Source organism: Anticarsia gemmatalis, chromosome 15 (assembly GCF_050436995.1).
Source record: "Anticarsia gemmatalis isolate Benzon Research Colony breed Stoneville strain chromosome 15, ilAntGemm2 primary, whole genome shotgun sequence".
Lineage (NCBI taxonomy): Eukaryota > Metazoa > Arthropoda > Insecta > Lepidoptera > Erebidae > Anticarsia > Anticarsia gemmatalis.
Genome location: NC_134759.1, coordinates 6499930 through 6519851, shown reverse-complemented (window position 1 = coordinate 6519851; position 19922 = coordinate 6499930). Strand labels below are relative to the sequence as shown.

Below are 19922 nucleotides of genomic sequence, written 5' to 3'. Positions count from 1 at the left end.
GATACAATTGCAGTGATAAGACTAGCCTACTAATTGCAAACAAACAAAATATTTCGTAAATATCTTGTACATTTCTTAAAAAAGACTAAATTTTTACTTAATAGCTTTTAACAGCTGAAAATACCTTAAATTATGTATTTTTATTTCGATAATGCTAAATAATATATCTCAAATCTAATATTATGAACATGTGGGCTACCAAGTAGGTAGGTATATAATTATACAATCCGGCGATAAACCAAATTAAACAATTTCCCTTAACGGCGATACATTCAGAATCTCAGGTAGCCGAACCCTTATAAATTTAATAAAACCCTTTAATTCAAGTAGGTTGCCGAATAATAGGTAAGGTTTAACGAGAGTCTACAATTTAACACACTAGAATAGGGGCACGGAGTCGTAAAAATAGTGAGAAACGGTCAGCAATCAGACTTCTGATTAGATCTCGTTTCAGAAACATCGACGCGGGTGTATTCACCGCGCCAAAGCGAAATCAAAGCACAGTTAACGATGAAAAGCAAGAATTGAAATGCAAAATCCGTACCCAATGATTTTCCAAAATTTGCTCGAATGATTTTTTGTGAAATAAGTCAGGACTATTTTTATTTTACGACGATGCTCGTTAGTGTTACGTCTATAACAACGCTCGTTTTTTATTGCAAAAAATGAAATAATAATATATTATATCGTTTCCATTATACCCATTCTCAATATTTCAGACTTTTATTTTACACGCTATATTCAAAATACTGGTGCACCCAACGATACAGTAACCAAACAAACCGTAAGAATGGTACAATTACAGCAAAAAATCTGGCAGTAAGTTGTTCCATACACCATTAGGAGATGTCGGCTAAAACTAAAATTTGTGACTTTTCATTAATACAGCATGCATACAACGAAGTAATCTCAACAAAACTCGAGCTTAACATTTTAAGCCTTAAAAATATTAACATTACTCGAGCCCACGTATATGATACGAAAGTGAAAGCTTAAAATATACTTCTAATCCCAGGAATCTAAAATTAGATGTTAAATAAGGCCTGGTGTTTAACATGAATGTCTTATTAAGGGCGTAATGGAAGGCGTAGTTAATGTGAGATTCTGAGTTTTGATTCAAGAGAAAGGTTTTAATGAGGATAGACTAGTATAGTCAGATGACACTATCTGTTATCTAGGTACTTAAAATGTCCCTAATTAGCAAACATTTTGACACTTTTATGAAGAGTTTTGACTGTGATTTTTAATACAGCCGTAACTTGACGTGACTGACCGTGCTTGGTGTTTTAGTCTCCATTTTCTTACAAACTAGCGAACTGACCCCACTTTGTCCGGGTAAAGTACGATTTTATCATAGTGGAAATTTCGATCCCGGCAATCCCACACACACCTCGTCCTGATAGTTACAAATATATTAAAAAAATATTATTTTCAATTTGGTAAGTATAGTTTTTCAAAATTTACGCGCATGTTGTACATAAACAATGATTTATTTTTATTTATAAAGATACTAAAGTACACATTGTGATTCGAAAATGACGTAAACCATATTTTCGATAGTAGAAAAACATACGAACTTAAGTATTAAGTAGGTAGTAGTTTTTATAGTAATATTGGTATAAAGTTTCAAAACTTGGTACTTTCAGGTACATTTTGATAATCGTATCTACCTGTCTCGTTGAACCGATCGGCAGAAATTTAAAGCTTATTGTGTTGATGTCTATACGAATTATTTCCGCCATGCGCCTTTGGTTAATACCATTTTCGGTGTAAACTTCTTAGTGTATTTCTGATTGGATAAATATTTTGAGTTTGTCGTATCCAAGTCGTCCGTCTTTGTGAAACTTATTACGGAATGATTACGGCTGGAATGAGTTTAATGGGGTGATGTTGTTTCGAAATAGGTGCCAGCGCTTTTCAGCAAATATTGTTTACTGTTCTTAAAATCTTTCTTTATTTATCTTAATTTTTAGGCTTGATTTTGTCTATGCAGATATTTTAGGTAAAAAGAGGAGCTAAATTTATTTTGATCGAATTTCTCTTTGATTTTTGTTTCTTGTAAATTCTATTCATTAAAAACCTACTAAGCTTCTATACAAACACATTGAATGTCCAGTCTGCCCTGAATCTATAAATCATTACATACATCATAGTGACTTATTCAACAATTTACGACGGTACTTAATGTTTCATGTAACTAGCCAACGAGCCTTATCGCGCAAACAAAGTTAGAAATCATTTTGAGCAAATTGAACGAAAAACAAGTTTATAAGAGGCCCGACGTAAGCTATTAAAGATAAATTCTCAATTGATAAGTGTTCATATACGCGCAACAACTTGGAAATTACCCTCCTGACTGAATTTCGGAGTTTGCCGAATTACTTTGTCTCTTGCTGTCCGTGTTTGGCGGTATTATTTATTTACAGAGGCTTGGTGAGAAAATAAAATATTAGGACGTGTTAGGAAATCGGAAAATGTCTGTCGGGAAAAGTAGTTTTGATTGGTTATCTAAAACCCACAGACATCCCGTTGACCTAACCTTATAAAACGTTATTACTTTTTATTATATCCTACTATTTTATCTCAAGCGCCTATTCCCCAACAAGGGCTGCCGAGTATAAAATGACTTAGGCATTATGTTCAATCATATGGATTACATTGTAGGTATATGATGTACTAACAAATCTATACTAATATTATAAAGCTGAAGAGTTTGATTGTATATTTGTTTGTTTGTTTGAACGCGCTAATCTCGGGAACTACTGGTCCGATTTGAAAAAACATTTCAGTGTTAGGTAGCCCATTTATCGAGGAAGGCTATATATCATCACGCTATGACCAATAGGAGCAGAAAACCAGTGAAAAATTTTACAAAAACGGGGAAAGTTATGATTCTCTTATGTGACGCAAGCGAAGTTGCGCGGGTCAGCTAGTCTATTAAAAAGCGCCCTAAAATTTTCTTTGAGAAACTTCTTTTCAATTTTTAGAGAACGATAGATTGCCAATTGCTTATTCACTATTTAAAAATACTGACGAATACAGAACCGTTTTATGCCAACAATAAAAAAAAAGTTTATGAACAGTCTAATCTATACGTAAAACGTACGGAGGTCTACGACTTCATGAATACTGAGTGGGCGTTTCGAGCAATCTCTTAAAAATATAAAAGAAATACATTGTATTTCCTTTTAAAATGCCGCCTACATGAGAATGTACAAAGTTACCAGATTTTAGGAACTTTTCGTTTGTCTTTAGTATATTATATACTATGCTTTACCAAGAAGAAAATTAATGAAATAGACCGCCCCCAATCGGTGTGGGAACCAAACACATTCTGTTTCATGTTGTATTTTCTCCTTAATTATTATGAACTTTTGAATGGTTTCATAAATAAATAAATTTAACCCATTACTGTCCCACTGCTGGGCAAGGGTCTCCTCCCGTAATGAGGCAGGGTTTAAGCCTTGAGTCCACCACGCTGGCCAAGTGCGGGTTGGGGACTTTGCATGCCCTCAATAAATGTTTTAAACAAATTTTAGACATGCAAGGTTTCCTCACGATGTTTCCCTTCACCGTTGGAGCATGTGATAATTATTTCTAATACACACATAACTTCGAAAAGTCATTGGTGTGTTGCCTCGGGTTCGAACCTGCGATCACTTGAGTGGGAGGTGTCAACTTATACCACTCGGCTAACACTGCTTTTGCGGTTTCATAAAACTATGTTTAATTTCTCAGTAACATTAACAACTAAGTACGTATCATACATGTATAAAATAACGTTTTGTTGCTAAGCTAATAAGAGATTAACGGACGCCTCTGGCTTCGATTTTGCTAAATAAGAATCAATTCGTGCTAAATAAATTTATTTGTAGAAACTTTCCGATCTTGGATACAAAGTTCCGATCTTAATAAGTAATGCAGCACTTATTTTATTTTTGCCTACATTTGACTAACAAACCAGTCCTTTTCTGCCAAAAAATCAGTTTATCAACGCGTATTCCAAACGTTTTTTACCAAAATTCTGACGGGAAACAGCCATTAATCATTATTTTGACACATTGATACTTAGTAGACATGTAGTGTCACATGTGTCAGCAAAAGTTCCGTCTATCAATTGGAGTCTATCGTCGTGCAGAAAAGCGATTGAGCCAATTATTGCAAGTTCGTGCGGCTGTTTCTAAACGATGTCGCATCGGGGACGGTGTAGAATCCTCGTGTAAAAACTATTTCGTACGAAATACGGTTAGATATTTTGAAGTGAATGTTTGAATATTTTTAATGAACCTGAAATATAATCAAAATGTCGCTTGCTGTCGTTAGACATAAAAGTGAAATATATAACATGGCCATATTAATAAAGGATTCAAACTTTAACCTGTCTGTATTGCCTTTTGTTAGTTAGCCATCAAATACGTACAACTTAATATATTATAAACTTCCTACAAAATAATATTTTCTATTTGGTAATTTTTGGCCAACATACTTGAACACTTTAAAATTTCGCTTAAAACCTCAAATGAAGCGGTCAGCTTAATTAATTTGTTTCCATATCTCTATTTTTACGATGGCCTCAGAGTTTTGCTGAGCTTACTAATTACCATATTTTAGCGGCCACAATAACTCAGTATTCCAACATTTATTTTTGCGAGCGTCAATAAAAGTGACAGGGAGCAATTAACTTATTATCTAGTTTTTAAGCCCGACTCAATTTTATTCCAACTACGGGTACAAACTTGGTTAAGCTTAGAAAATAGTTGGCTGAATAAAATTGCTTAAAGCCTGAATATATTAAATTATTTAACGTAACATCGTGGCTGTATTTCCCTGAAGGGTCAGGTTGAATAATAACCTAATTTTGTTTGTACGATCCGCCCTATTAGGTAGGTAGGAATCTCATTGTCGCCTAGCGCTGTTTTATAGTATACTAGTATTACGAATATTCAGGCAAAAAAAACATTCGTATGTATTGTATGAAATAAAACACAACCAAATACAAATAGTAGTCACGCAACCAAAAATTTACCTGGGCAATTAATCGAAAGCTAGTAAATATTTTTATTACATTTTAAAACAATAAAAAAACAGTTTTCCAACAACGTGATTTAAACAACTTAATTACGTCACGAACTCTTATTTTGTAATACATAATCCGCTTCAGAAAATTCTTTATATTTCGCGAGGAACCAGCACTTTTCAACGTTCGCAGTCACGGGGGAACAAGCTATTATTACCTTAGAGCCTCGCACACTATTCCCGTACGTGGCTAAAAGCCATATCACCACCTCTCCGCTTGTATTCTTATTCTCTCAAAAGAGAGTCAAAACACATACGCACTTATCATACTAATGTATAAGGAAAACATGTTTCTCGGATTATTGGAGTTCGTGCCAATATAGCCCAATATTTGTTCCCGCAGAGATTTCAAATCTGTAAAAAAAGCAAAAGAAATAATATCCAAATCTACTAAAAAGATTTTATAAATAATTTCCTGATTAACATAAAACCTGAAAAACATTTTTATCACAGCAAGTAATCAGAGGATCTCAGTAAATCTTCCCTCGCGAACAAAGGCGGATAAACTATTTTTGTATAAGGTAACAAAGTTATCTAGAAAAGTCTGGGTACAAATGAATTCCACTTCTTCGGTGAGCCAGTAAATACATCTTAAGACTTTGTCCTCGACTCACACTAGCGTAGAAACTTATACGACATACTTACAACATTGTTCATCCGTAATTAATGACGTAGTAAATACACATTTGTCACGAAAACACGTTATTACTCGGCCAGTGTCGAGCTTAGGAAAGGGCAAGCCCTCGCTTTTCTAAAGGATTTCTTGGATTAACAGAGTTCGGGGCCGTTCACATCGACCGGAAACTGTTTACTAAATAATTACTAAGTAACATACATGTAGTATACTAATGAGGGCTGGTATATTATCAACAGGATATTTAGAAGCAAATCCGACGTTAAGCCCGGGATCAAAAATGATGCAAAATGAACTGCGACCCGAAGTAAATGATTGAAGTGAATGTTTTTATAACTGCTGCAAGTAAATTAAAAAAGATAGTAACTTTCTTTAGTAATGAGGGAAAACATAGTGTAGGAATCTGCCTAAATGTACTTTAAACAGTTTTTGAAGGGGTGCCAACTATGCCAAGCCGAACTTGCTCGTAGACAATACTGAGTTCCTTTACCCGTAGACGCTTGTCCAGCTGTGAAAATAGTAGCAAGTTATATAATAACTATGACGTACTGTATTAATTATATTATAACCAGCTTCTGCCTGCGACTTCTTCCTCGTCCGTTACCGAGTTATTTAATTTCACGTTTGGTGCAGTGGTTGACGTGGTCACCTCGCCGCAATAGCTGTACTGCCACGTGTGGTAGGTTCGAACCCCATCCGGGACAAATATTTGTGTGTTGAGCACAAGTATCTATCTGTTCTGAGCCAAGTTTTTAATCTATCAAGATAATTAGAGTCCTCTTAAGCTAAGATAATTCAGGTTAACGTCCGAATAGCAATCAAAATATTTGCTCGTCTTTAAATTTTCTTAAGCGTCGTATTTAAAAATAAGGAGCTTCGTTAAAAGTGCTTAGTCGTTTAAAGAACACCGGATGAAAATGTCACTTCGCGTTCCTAACCAGAAAAAACTGTTTTTTTTTTATAAGAATGAATATAAAAACTGTTCCGAGAAGTTGATTAACTAATGATGTAGCAGGTAACGTAAGCTGAAGGTTATATGCTCACTGTCTTACTTATAACCGCCGTATAAGCCATCACTGATACAGTATTTCGTCTTTATAAGTCTTAAACAATTTCAAAATTGAATGTAAACTAAGTGACAAAACATTGTATAACTAATGAGAGCTTATACGCCGGAGTTTACGGAGTATATTATACTTAAAATAAATAAACCAGTTCTACTCAAGTGAAACAGTACAAGCAACTGCAAGCATAAAATAATGAAAGTCGACACAAAGATCGCGGCTTAAACAAGAGCCCATTAAAAACAAATGCAGAATCTTAAAATTTTTAGCTTGCTAAGAAAAATACTGTGCCAGTGTATTCTTTTTTAGTACAAAATACTTCGTAAAACAGTGTGGTTTTGGCAAATGGCCAGTATAATGTTTGAAAGAAAAAAACGAGCAAGACTTCTGGTAACTTAAGTCGCTTCAGAGATATCAAATGTAGCATTGACGGAACCGCCGCTTTATCTTACGAGTTTTGTTTTGTTTTTGTATATGTTGCTGAGGTTTTTGTGATGTGACGGTTTATCAACTGCCTCGTCAGGTCTACTAAAAAGATTATTTATTTATTTATTTAATCTTCTTATAGAAAATTGTATAAAGTAGGACTTAATGCCAAAAGCATTTTATGCCAGTCTACCTTGGGGTAGATACTTACCACAATTAATCGTACCTAGTTAAGCTATAGTAGTGAAAATGTTTTTAAACTATAGTAGTTACTCTTATATTACCCACTCGAATCTCTTCTCTACTATTGATAACGAGATATTCAAAAATTTACATATAGCCCTGGTCCATTAAATTTATACAACTCTCAGTAAATAGTGATAAGGCGTTACCCTATCACGAAAGCAAGTGGCGACGAGAGGGCTATCGTATACATAGGTTCGTAGGCACCCACATCTTTGAGGATTACAAGCTCGGACCGGGGCCTTATAGATTTCTTTCATATTATTTTGGTTAATCGTGCGTCCGAAATCACATTTGAAGTTATGAAATAGCGCTTGGGAGCGAATTTGAGTGGAAGCATACATAGCTGGTCTAATTTGAATAGGCTCAGAGGGTCAGGCCTCTCACACTTGATTGCGGGTCGACAATGTCACGTAAATTACTATTTTATGTGTCCGGCCACAGTATCTACGGTCCACGGGCAAATAAAGCTTTCAAAATGTGAGTTTAAGCAGGGACTTCACAAAACGGCAGCTGTATATGTTATATGTATAGCTTGACGTACAGTTATATTATTACATAATTGTATTCCTTCCTTTCTACATAATTTTCAGATTATAATTTAATATTAGAAACGTAGAAAAATATGCCAAAGTAGACGATAAAATAGAACAATCATATTCATTTGCCTAATGGTTTGTCAGCAACAACGAAAAAAAAAATTATCACATCAAACATAGTTTTCATAGGAATACTTCAGATTAAAGAATATTTTTGTTTTATCTCACAACTCTTTGACGATGTATTAGGTCGGGGAAAAAGTCTTTTCGCATTATAGTATGTATGAACTTGTAATAAAATCTCTTTGGCTACAAGAATCACAAATGTGTAGGTACATGGATCATTAGGTTTCTTTTAGTGAGCTCGTGAGGTACCCAAATATTGAGCTTTTTTGTGACAGAGAGAAAAGATTTTATTGCAAGTTCATACACAGTTTAATGCGAAAAGACTTTTTCCCCGACTTGATATACAAAAAAGCTATTTCTTTACATTAGACTTGATTCCAAATATCTCACTTTTATTTTTTGTGTGTAGTGGTGAAGAGCAGTCTACGTCACCAGACGACATCACCGCTCAGCAGAGTGGGGCCCACGGTGTCCTTGCGCGACGCCGAGCCGGACTTCGTGGGGCCCATCGAGAACGTGACCGTGGCACTCGGCAGAGAGGCCGTGCTTACTTGCTCTGTATCAGATCTTGGAGACTATAAGGTAAAATATACATAGCAATATAGATAAAATTGTAGAGGAAGTATAATGATTTTGTGACATCACAATTGATTCCGTGAGTCAAAAACTAGATTTTACACGCGACTTTATCCCCGTAAAAAGGTTATAGTACAAAGTCTTGTGTGTTCATTCAGGTTATAAACTGTGTACATAATTTCATCCATATCTGTCCCGTAGTAATTTCGTAAAAGAGTAACAAACATAAACACAAACTTTCGCATTTATAATATTAGTGGGTCTTACAAACTACCCTTCCACACTATAATTAAAATTTTTAATTAGGTTATATGTTTAGTAGTACTTGTGTTAATAACGAACTCGTGTTATTAGACAATGAGTAATAACAATATTACTACTATTACTTATATTATTACTCGAAATAGAAGACGAAAATGTAGATTAAATAATTTGCGAGACTATATGTAAGTTATGTATTTAGATGTTGTATGATTTTATAGTAATCTTATAATATAATCAACGGAATACTTGTATATAACAAAACAAATATTATTTTGTTTAATAAATTAATTAGTTGTTATTAATACATCAACAACAACAACTCATTTATTAAACATGATAATATTTGTTTTGTTATACACAAATATTCCGTTTGTTTGTTTGTCGTATGGTTAGTGGTCAACCTAGTGTCAAAGTTGTTCAAGCCGCCCGAGAGGCCTTTGACGTGGCTTAACGACTGTTATCTTAGTAGACAACAACCGGGACCGACTTTTAACGTGCCCTCCGAAGCACGGAGACGCCCAGTTCAAATACCACTATGCGGTCACCCATCTATGGAATGACCGCGCCAATGGTTGCTTAACCCACAGATCGTTTACCGACCGGTGAGCGCAACTGGCTATGGGCGCCTCGAATATTCCGTTGAATACATTACAAGATTATTATAAGATCATAAGCTAACAACTTACAACATATACAAAACTTATATACAATCTCGCAATTATTTAATCTACATTTTCGCCTTCATTTCGAAAAAGGTCTATACTTTAATTCAACTGTAACGTAACTCTTTGTTAGTAGAACATTTCACGCAATAGTAGCAGTAAAAGCTTCCATTAATAAGTATTAATATCGGCTCTCAGACGACCTTTTAGAAAACACCGATATGCTCTTCTTTGCACTAAGATATTCAGGTAATAGGTACTTTGTACTACTTCAGTGGGCATTTCGGTCCCTTGAGATAGACAAAGGTATAATTTCATTAATCTCTCCAGTTATGAGACTCTAAGAAAAGCCTTTACTCTGTACATTATCAAACTATGCAGTCAATTTATCATAGCACTGGAATTAAAGTGAAGTTTAACTATGTTAATTGTTATACAATAATATATAATATCATTGGAAAACTCACATTTTTCCATTCATATAGTTGCATAAATATTCTTAAAAATGAAACACTCTCTTTTATTATAACGAATACTATTCCTCGAGGTGAAATAAAACTATGTGGTCTAAAAAATATACTTTTCTATATTAAAATAAAAGGTGTTTTATGAGTGAACGTTTTATCAAAGGCTTGAATAACTTTCTTTATTCAAGAAAACAGGTATAATTTTCTGTTAGAACATTGTACTTTCATTCCTTTTTTTACTCTGAGCTTAATTTTTATTTCTGCTAATGCAGTGAATTTAACATCCAGATTGTATTATAAGCCAAGTCTTTGCTGCAAAATTAGGTTGAACAAACCTTAGCATAAGCGCACAAAAGAATTTCAGCTTGTGTGTTTTATATTCCCTGTCCAAAATAATAAGATACCTTTGAGAAGCTTAGCAAAGTTTGTCTTCCTTAAGAGCGTGATTCTGAAACGTTATCAGGCGCTACTTGGCAACCAGAGCTTACTCTGCGAACAGTCAACTTTAAGGTCACTCTGATTATACTTTAAGAGGTTTATACTGAACTTGCTCTCTTAAAACTTTAATGAAATATGCTCACTTGAAATTTAAACGACGAAGGTGGTAGTTTCGTAACTTATGAAATTAAATTCTTCGGTACAGGGCGTCGTTGTTTCAGTTACTTCCAAAGTTTTCCATCTCCAAAAATGTAAGTAATAAACATTTTGGTGCATAGTTGAGTCGGAGTTATGACGTATAGATAAATCTGGGAAATAAATGGCCAATCTCGGTTTGTACAAAAGGGAAATTAATGATCTTTCAATCCGAAACACTTTGAAACATTTATCTGTTTGAATTCACCATTCATGTGTTTTTTGTCGGCGAAGTGGAGTGGTCCGTAAATAACCCTCGTTTATCGAGGATCCATTTAGTGTCCTCGCTCATGACAAACGAGCTTCTTTCCTTTTAGCGACTATCGATCATCTGTAACGACATTTAAACATTGTCGAATGTATGATCCTTGAGAATTTCCGGATAAACTTCAACTGATGTCTCCTTGAGATAGCTCTTCGATATTGTTTACCCACTTCGTTTATGTTTCTATCTTTGGTTATTACAAATGTGTCAAAACACTTCTTCAGGCTTAGATATAAATAGTCACTCCCTTATTTTGTATGTATAGGCAGTTGTAATTATAGGCAGAGTTTATATTTTTAGAAACGTAATTTGTGATTCCTATCAAAATAGTTCAGGCGATATATTACTTGGCATTACGTTCTAAAATTGACTTCGGTTAGATTTACTAAATGTTTAACCAGTACCTAGTATACATAGTCTACATACAGCTAAACTAATTATAAAACCCAATTATCTGATTAATCAATACCCACTGCAGCCTTAAACCGGAACGTTTATTTAGAAGTGGGCAAAAATAGTGAAATGCTCTCAAAATTTGCAATTAAAGGTAATAAATAGGTGTATTTGAAATTTACTGCGTCATATTTCACGGGAACAAAAGAATTCTGGCCACTAACCGTAACCATTGCCGCTCTAGTTTCGTCTGACCGGTTTTTTAATCTCACAGAGTGATGTATTATCTAAGTTTTGTCATATTCTCTTCGATGCCATTCGCGTTAGTTCGAAACCTTTCATCCAGATCACTGGTTCAGAATGAAACACCTTCAGGAAAGTATATTAGAAGTCAAGTATTTCACGATAATAATATGAGGTAGAGAAATATATTGTCCCCTGTCGACGGCTATTTTTGTACTCTTACTTGCTGTATTTATTTGTAAGGACATTGTTTTGAAGAAAAGTCAAGTCAAGTCGGCCATTTATTGCATCTTTAAATTCGTTACTGGTTTCCTGTTTTCATCAAAGTATAAAACTTAATATGGGATTATCTAAAGCCTAAACCATAAGTAGTGACTAGTGACTATATGGAAAATGATAAACAGATTCTATTAAATCCTGAGGGAAATCAGTATCCGATCCTTACTACTTTATTGTGATCCAAATTGTAAACTGTAAATGTTAAACAGAAAATAATTCGTTTCAGATACGTGTTGTATCTGAAACGAATTATTTTCTGTTTCGATTCCTGTAACTTAATTAGAAATGAACATTATTTTTCAAAGTGTAGGTGACAAACATGAGACCAAAAAATATTCTGTCATGTAAAAGTGAGCTAACAAACTGAAAAAAGCTTTGATCGCGTTGTAAACACGCCAGTAGCCTTTTAACTTCGTTGGCGCAAAATCTATGTATTTCCAGGTATCCAGTACTGCAATAAAAATCCCTCCCCTACCTTTCTCTGCGTCGTGTTTCCGTGACAGTTTTACAAATCTAATAGAATATAAGGCGTATTTAATTTCCGAGGGTCCAGCGCTACAAGGAACTTTCCAGCTTTAGTGAGGCGAAGTAATAACTGTAAGTAAAACGGTAATTGTAAATCAGGCGGGGATGTATTTTCGTAAATGAGCGTGCAAATTCTGGCGTCTGCCCCAATTTGTTCCCAATCCCGGTCCCAAAGTCCCGGGCCTGCGATCGTGCCCATCCAACCGTCAAATTCATTTGCATTTCACCGAGGCGTTATCTCATTACGATTTGCTGATTTCTCTTCCTTCACAACTGAGTAATAATTCATAAGTCGTTCACAACACAGTGCATTTGAGAAATTGATGTGACTTGACGGTTGTTATACTTACTTAAGAAATTCTTGTAGCCATTGTTAGCTTCGGGACTTGTCGGTGTTTTCAAAGCTTTATTAACAAGAAAGGCTCTTTGTGATGTTATTCACAGATTATTTCATAATTCATGTAAACCAAAATCTTTGGTAAATTCATTCGTTAAATAATAAAGTTGGTTGTTTGAAAATAAAATGTTCAATTTAATGCTTTAGATAGAAGTAAGAGTAGGAAATGCGCAAAGCTTTTTGATCTCGTGTAAATCCTCGTGGGTCTCGCGGCTCTCGAAACCTCTCGACATATCGTACTTATCTCAACCGCCAGTTACATGAACGAATTGTCTTAGACTTTCACATCTGGGACTTACCCATTACATGTATAACGCATATTCTACTTCTTCTTATAAGCAATTTATACTCAATGTAGCGACAACTAAAGAAAATAATTTTTTTTAATTAGTAATGTTAATTTGGGAAGAACTTTTTGAGAAAATGTTGATCAAAGTATGTCTCCTACAGCCTCAAAATAAACCACTATAATCATATTATAGTTATTGACCAGAACTAAAGCTAATTACATAATGTGATCAACTGATCATGACAGAGGCATTAAGCGTCCATCTGTTTGCTAATTAATTTATGGCAGACGTCATTAGCCTCTCACTCAAAAGCACTAATCTCCACCTTTGACGGACGGATTACTACTAGCAATATCCTGTTCGGTTGCTCTGTTCATTCGAGTCGCCCACAAGAGAGGTCGTATCGGTGCGTCAATGGATTCTATTGTGGCTATTTCTGTCGTTTGATTAAGAATACAATGCGGCCGTGGCTTTTGAACGACTCTTATACAGCGATACTTGACTTGTGATATTGGAAGGTATCACTTTATTAAATTGGCTGGCTCAATCATAGTGCCATAGTGCTTTCAAATTTTCATTTCTTCAATAGACATCACTTTTTTTAAGATAACGCATGCACTAAAAACTGCTCTTGTGTCGCGGGGACTTTTACCAACATACAAACAACGAACACAAAGCAAAACCAGACCTGAAACAATTATATTTTGTGGATAGCACATATAATTGTTCCGTGTGGGAATCGAACTGGCGGCATGGTAACCTTAACCACTGCGCCACGGAGTTAGTCATTATTATATTGTTATTTATTGTATTATGAAGAAAAAAGTAGCTGGTGAAAAATATATTTTAGTTAATGAATTTGTTTAGAGCATAAAACAAAATTTTGTAAATACTTACTATATTTATATTTTTAAATATCATTAAATATGAAGCACACTTAATTATAAATACATACTCGAAAAGTTATATCGCATTTGTATAATTATGAAGAGTTACGCAATACCCAGTTATTGCTCTGTGGTCGCTAATCAGTTTGATGAATGTGTTGATTACGGCGATAGCCACATAATTTTCCCATTCATTTCGACCAGTGGAAGCTCATAGCTCACTCTGTCATCCCTGTTGATTTATTCAAATGTAATTGGAATTTGACTCACGATATTTAACTGTGTATCCACTGTAGTCCCGAGTCAAATAGACACTGATCGCGGTAATGCGACCATTTTGATGCTGTTATTATACCATTTTAGTCTCAATACACCTCACGTGGATGGTCATACAGACTCATACACATATGAGTCGCTTTACGTGGAAAGGCAATGTGTTTTAATCAATTGCCACTGTGTTTAATAGGATTTTGCGTGTGTTCTATCATTACCATTTATCATTCATTTACTATAGCGGTATACCTATATATTTAGTTTCGAAGAAACTCGTATCATCATCACTCAATGGTACTACTTCGTCAATTCCCACTTCATAGTACAATTTAATTAGAACATGAATATTACTTACGCTTTAAAATGAATAAAATGATTTCAAAATGTTTGTAGCATAAACATACATAATACAACCATAAAAAAAATATCAAAGTACATCGCCTAAAAATTTAAGAGTCTACTAAATCCCACTTAAATAGCTTTCTCGTAATAAAGAAGTCAAATTTCATAAAACCTAAAGGAATCAATAAATCCGCATACTGAGGTAGCGGGATCAGCCATTTTGCCTTACAAAGAGATCGGCTACGTCTGCAATTTCTCCCATGAGCTAGCTAAAAGCCGACTCATCATGATTTAAATCCGTGTCTACATTCAGCCTCTACCTACGACATTAAACGTCTATAACTTACAAGTTACTTGCGATGAACTTGGCTGGAAATACTTGCGAGTTTGGGTTAGCTTGTGATCTTGTGGAATTATTGTTTTTAGTCATTTTGACAAAATTATAGGTCCGTGAAGTCTTTTTGTGTAAAATAATTATTATTTTCATTGTCTAAATCAGTAGAAGACCAATCATTTAGATATTTTATGGATAGATTTTTATTTACTACGTAATTTTATCTCTAGGAACTAAGCAAGAATTGTGCTGCCGACGTTCTATTTTGTTAAAATTTCAATGGTTGCTCTAACAGCACAATAGATACACGAGTCTTCCTAGAATTGAAGCAGCTTGCTTTGCTCTTTTAAAGAACTTTCATGGAATAGTCAAAATAGAATAGTGGACAATGAACGTACATATAAACTAGTAGTTACATTTCATATCTATACTAGTATTATAAAGCTGAACAGTTTGTTTGTTTGTTTATTTGAACGCGTTACTCTCAGGAACTACTGGTCAGATTTGAAAAATTCTTTCAGTGTTAGATAGTCCATTTATCGAAGAGATACATCATCACGCTACAACCAATAGGAGCAGAGTAGCAATAAAATAAAATTTTGACCCATTCTCTCATATGGGACGCAAACGAAGTTGCGCGGGTCAGCTAGTTATACATAAAACAGCAGTTCCTGAAAGCGACAAATTCTAGAAACTTGTCTGTGAACCTTTTCTTACAAAAAATATTTTGTCCAGCTGAGACTTAAACCTTGTTCCATAACAATGAACTATTCAAAGTCTCTATAATATTTATTACGATGTGATTTCCAATAATCGAGCGATATATTATATTGCATCTCTTTCTAACACTTCAAAGTACCCTTTGGAGCTTTGAGTCGTTTATATACTTTTTCTTATTAGTTTCCTGTTCTTACCCAACTTTATTCCCAGAAGCATTATACACTTTAACACAATCTGGCCTCTAAGCTATTGAAGAAAACGAGGAAAAAAAGCTTATATTATTATGTTATAAATAATATGAAGATTATTTTCAATAATCTACTAAACTTCGAAGATTACAGGCTTATAAAATATTGGAAAATATAATTTTCACGTATGGCAACACGATTTGGTTGCCAACAGAAAAAAAACAAATTGATATTATCATATCCTAATTTTTTCGAGTGGCTACTAATAATCATATGGAAAGTACAAAAAATATATTATTATTTTATGTTGGTAAAAACACAACGAGAGTACATATGAATGATTTTCTAACAAAAAAAAAACTGTTGATGGCGATACGATACACGTGTTGCAAGTGTTTTGTGATCGCTAGACTAGAACAAATTCTGTAGACATAAAGGCAAGCATTGAGCTTAACCAAAACGTTGCTCTCTCTATCCGTTGGGAGCTAGCAGAAAATTGTTAAAGTTTTCCACGTATAGTGCTTATCTAAACAATTTTAAAGGTAGACATTATATCAAATTGCAAAAACCACATAATAGACTGTATTTATATTGACATACACCATGACTATAATTATAACATCTAATTGTAGAACCACATAGAAGTATTTATATCTATTTAATCAATTATACCCGAAAATGTAGGCATAAGTTTATGTCTGAAAACATTACTTTTTGTCAGCAAGAATGTTAGTTTCGTGTAATAGAGGGCAAGCCAATTGCCATACGTATACCGGGCACGTTACAAATCTCCGGGCTTCTACTTATTGATTGAGAAATATTCAAAGATAAATAAAAAAAACCAGCCCAATTTTGAGCCCGAACTGGGGACCACGTGACCAGCAGTCATGCATATTATCGCTTAGACCGCAGACGCACTCCAATAATATTTATTGGTGTGTTGATAATTCTATTATTTGAATTAGTGACAAACATCGCTAACATTTTCACCACTATTTCATTACAATGGCTATTTGTTATCTATTTATTAGAGTTAATAATGCTTTCTAGATTAATATCTAATTAATATTATATATTCGGTACAATGCGTATTTGCTAATCATCGATCACAGTGAAACAAAGGATAGATACGTGGAATTCAGTTTGTGATGGAATTGTGTTGATGATTGATCATTGACAACTGCCTGTATTGTGTACAATTGTACATATTTATCGTTATACACTTTGAATTATCATTTTGAATTTGAATAACTTGTTTATTGCATTATATTTATAAAACAATAATAAATGCCGCTGTAACGCGGTAGTGTATCCGACTGCTGACCACTAGGTTCCAAATTTGATTTCCAGGTTAGACAAAGTGCAATTGGTACCGTGATTGGTATATGGCAATAGGCTCGCCCCCTAAAACATAGTACTTACATTATTAATGGTGAAACTTAACATTACTTTTTCTACACTACAACAAGCGTGGTAATGGGTATGTATAATGAATGTTTATGAAGATTTTCAACACTACAAAACAAACCAAATATATGAATATTCCTTTTACGGGTTTGAGTGTAGTGCAAGAATATGTTTTGGTGTAGAAGATTCTACTATTCGTTTAAATAATTAATTATTAACTATGAAGAAAAGGTAAAACTGTTCGTCATTTATTACGAATCCGTAAGAAAATACTTTACCTCAGCCGAAATCAAAATTCTAAGGAAATGTGACATTATGCGAACGTTCATACTTTTCACAGCAAGTGTCAACACATCCTCTCGTACCTGTTATTTATTACTTCAAGCAAGCGTGAAATCAATAGGTAAACAAATAAATCATATCACCATCTTGCGTAGACATTTTTTATTTGTACAGAATTCCTTTTGCTTCGTAAAAAGTTGCTAGAATCGTAACCTTCTATATATGCTTTCAATTCAGATACTTTGAGGAAATACGCTTCGTAAATACAAGTAAATAAAGTTAGTGAACTTATGCCGATGTTTTTTAAATATTTTAGCTTTTCGGTGACGAAACTTTGGAGGATGAGGCGCTAAATTAATAACATTGTGTCTAAATAACTTTTATTAAATAAGTAACGTAATTATATTACAATAAATACTTCGGAATTATGTACATTTTGAAACAATATTTATAAAAAATTAACCAGGAGTAAGAATAGTATGATAAATTATCGTTCAGTTAGATGCCACGTAACCCTAATCTTCAATTAAAGTAATTACTCTTATTTTACTTCGAAGTTCTTAAACTTTCAAATGAACGCAATCAAACAAAAAAAATAATCGGGTTAGCTCTTAAAATGCAACGAATACCTTCTGCGAATTTACAAATTGAATATTCCGCCGCAGGCACTTTCACAATCATGACGGAATCGTGAAAAAACAGTGCACGTTCGTCGAACCATATCTCCAGTGTATTCGAGATAAACCGAAAAAAACAACGGCATTTTTCTCTACAAGTCATATTGTTAAGTGTTGCTTTATATTCAGCATAAAATAAAAGTCTGATAGACATATTATTTTGTCACCATCGATTCGTATTTTAACTTGAACTTTATCGGCTGACAGCGATGTCAAAAAGCACTACGACACAGCGCACTTCCTCATCCTTTATTTTATTTGTATAATTTTGTATAGTTTAAAAAATGCATGTTGTGTATATTTTTGTATGAATAATATGTTAATAAATATTGAAATATGTGATGAATAATTCCAAGAAAATGTTTTAAATATTTGAACTATAGGTCTGTAGAAACTACGGCTGCGATGCAATAACATTGCATGCGACTGTCGCGCTGAGTGCTCAGTTTTAGATCGCGAGTCAGACCAAAAACTTTTTCGTGACGTCATAGGACGCGCACTTGTCTTGAGCACTAACTTTCAAAGTAAAAAACCTAAGAAGTCGATCGTATTTTAATGAAACTAGGCTATGTGACTGAATATTTTTCTATTTAGAAAAGATACATTTCGGACATTGTTTTTTGAACCGACCATTTCGGCCTGAAAAGGTAAAAAAATATTAACAAACTTAATAGACTGAACTGACACCTCAAAAAATGTAAAGTCCTTTTTACTCAAGATTAGAAAATCTAATTCTTCTTTTAAAGACGGTCAAAAATATAACAAAGGATTTCGTTATCAATCATTTCAGGAAGAGACAGGCATTAAACTAGTTCACATCTTAACAGAGTATCTAGAGTCGTTAAAACTCCCAACTCCCAACTTATAATTTTATTAACTGCGAACTTGTAAACTTTAATCATACTAATCTTTGTCATAGAAACTTCATTGATGACTTTGAGAACTCGAAGAGGATTTAGATCTATAAAGATTAGTTATCTAAAGCGTCCTCATTCATTAAAACGAACATCGGCCTATGAGTAGGGCTGGCAAAATTTATATTCGCATTTAAATATAAATAGGAAATTAGTATCAGATTTATTTATACACAGAACAAAAGAAGATATTATAGTCAGAACGTTTTTCCTACAGTCTGTATATGCGTGTGGTTAATGCTTTGAAATTAATTAAAAATGCAACACAAAATAAGATGGGCTAAGCATTAATGTTCCCTTACATTCATACATTCCTTGAAGTCATGTCGCAGATAGCTCAGTCGAATCGCTAAAGAGCTAATTAATAACAGTATACCCATTTTCTATTACATATAAAAAAAGTAAACATTTATTATTGCAACTTTAGTTAATGTTGAGTGATGAACATTTGACTTCTTACTAATATTATAAATGCGAAAATTTCGACGGGATATTTAGATGAATTTTATCCAAAACTATCTATATAATTTTAATAAAAATTGGTAGGCAGATAGCTTAAGACTTAGAATTAACACTTCAATTTCAACATGAAAACTTTTCCACGCAAACGAAGTCGCAGACAGAAACTAGTATTAAATAATTTAAATGCATATCCAAATCCGGTAACCCTGTTGGTAATATAGGATTAAAATGTGCCGAACAAGTTGAAAGTGCTTCAGTAAAATGATTTCCCTTTTGTTACCGTTCTTGTCTGTTACAGAACATTTGTGTTTAACGTAATGTAATTTTACTTGAT

At 33.9% G+C, this 19922-nt stretch overlaps 1 protein-coding gene across 1 annotated transcript in view; it reads left to right on the top strand.

Annotated features, from left to right (window-relative positions):
* Positions 1–19922, top strand: part of LOC142978791 (lachesin-like) — an 82098-nt gene that overhangs the window by 39044 nt on the left and 23132 nt on the right. The window contains exon 3 of the mRNA XM_076123362.1: positions 8518–8690. Within this exon, the coding sequence (XP_075979477.1) occupies positions 8518–8690 (173 nt within the window). The remainder of the gene's footprint in view (positions 1–8517; positions 8691–19922) is intronic.